The sequence below is a fragment of the Mercurialis annua genome, linkage group LG8, assembly GCF_937616625.2.
Source record: "Mercurialis annua linkage group LG8, ddMerAnnu1.2, whole genome shotgun sequence".
NCBI lineage: Eukaryota > Viridiplantae > Streptophyta > Magnoliopsida > Malpighiales > Euphorbiaceae > Mercurialis > Mercurialis annua.
Genome location: NC_065577.1, coordinates 40,135,804 through 40,137,357, shown reverse-complemented (window position 1 = coordinate 40,137,357; position 1,554 = coordinate 40,135,804). Strand labels below are relative to the sequence as shown.

The 1,554-nt window shown below is 45.7% G+C and overlaps 1 protein-coding gene across 1 annotated transcript; it reads right to left on the bottom strand.

Annotated features, from left to right (window-relative positions):
* Window positions 1–349: 349 nt before the first annotated feature.
* On the bottom strand, window positions 350–1,350 carry LOC126662076 (uncharacterized). The gene is made up of 3 exons (XM_050355963.1): window positions 1,257–1,350; window positions 1,082–1,150; window positions 350–993 (listed from the first exon to the last, which is right to left on the bottom strand). The coding sequence occupies exons 1-3, from the start codon at window positions 1,348–1,350 to the stop codon at window positions 350–352; spliced, it is 807 nt and encodes a 268-aa protein (XP_050211920.1).
* Window positions 1,351–1,554: the final 204 nt, after the last annotated feature.

Genomic DNA, 1,554 nt, shown 5'->3' with positions numbered 1-1,554 from the left:
ATTTTCGAGTCAGAAAAGCGCACTTCTTTTTGGCAGCGAATAGGCTGTCCCTGCGAAGCACACATAAAACCTCTCGCAAGTGCTGAAGATGCACCTCGGGATTAGCACTGTATATCAAAATATCATCAAAATACACAACAACAAATTTACCGATAAAAGGTCTCAAAGCTTGGTTCATCACACGCATAAACGTACTCGGTGCGTTTGATAACCCAAACGGCATCACCAACAACTCATACAGCCCCTCACGGGTTTTGAAAGCCATTTTCCACTCGTCCCTAACTCTGATGCGAATCTGATGGTATCCACTCTTCAAATCCAGCTTGGTAAACATCGTCGCCCCACTGATCTAATCAAGTAAATCATCCAGTCGTGGGATAGGAAAACGGTACCTGACTGTGATTTTATTAATTGCTCGACTGTCCACACACTTTCGAAAAGTCCCATCCTTCTTAGGTGTTAGAAGTGCTGGTACTGCACATGGGCTCATACTCTCACGCACATGTCCCTTAGCAACCAAATCCTCCACCTGTCGCCGCAACTCCTCATGTTCCGTAGGGCTCATCCTGTAGTGAGGTCTATTAGGCAAGGTTGCCCCCCGTTCCAGATCAATGTGATGTTGAATATCACGCAATGGCGGCAAAGCGGACAGTAAATCATCCGGAAACACATCTGCAAATTCAGCCAAAAGCGGTGCGACTTCTTCTGGTACTGCAGATTCGTCGACTGTTTCTTTCCCAATCAACACATACATAGTTTCTGCACTCTGCAGCTCCTCCTCAAATTTTGCCAGGGACAGCAAGTTAGTGCTACTCTCCACTGGTTTTGCCGTCTCTACACCACAGCTGGGCTGTAACACAATTTTAACACTCTCGAACATAAAACTATAAGTATTATTTCGCCCATCATGCATGACCGTTCGATCGAATTGCCAAGGTCTCCCCAACAATAAATGACATGCATCCATGGCAACCACATCACACCAAACATAATCTATATATCGTGCACCAACAGAAAAAAGCACTAAAGCACGTAACGTTACACTAACCTCGCCACCTTTTTCAGCCACGCCAGTTTATACTGTTTGGGATGTTTCTCTGTCTGAATGCCCAATTTTCGGACTGCCTCTGCTGAGATGATATTCTCACAACTGCATGCATCAATCACAAAACGACAAACCTTCCCTAAAAGAGTGCAGGTTGAATGAAAAATGTTGCTCCGCAACTAATTTTCATCTGCTGCCTTGGGTGTCAAACAAGCCCGTCGCAGAACCAGCGCAACCCTAGTATCTCCAGAGACCACCTCCTCCTCGAGACCCTCGCCACTGTCATAAACTGGGTCACCAATCATGTCGAATTCCTCATCGTCGAAATCATCAGTATCCGTAAAAATGTTTTCTTAGCAGCAGTCTTTCGACAGTCAGCCTGCCTATGACCCATCTCTCCACAACCAAAACAGCGAATACTACTACTACCAGCAGGTCTAGGAAACTGATTAAAATTATTCGTACCTCTACCGACTGCACCACCTACTATCTTATTCTCCACGCCGCTG

Excerpts from the sequence above, each read along its gene's own strand:
- LOC126662076 (XM_050355963.1), bottom strand. The coding sequence starts at position 1,350 with ATGATTGGTGACCCAGTTTATGACAGTGGCGAGGGTCTCGAGGAGGAG. Across the intron at positions 1,151-1,256 it reads GCTGGTTCTGCGACGGGCTT|TTGTGAGAATATCATCTCAG; the intron begins GTTTGACACCCA and ends TGATGCATGCAG. Across the intron at positions 994-1,081 it reads ACAGAGAAACATCCCAAACA|ATTATGTTTGGTGTGATGTG; the intron begins GTATAAACTGGC and ends CACGATATATAG.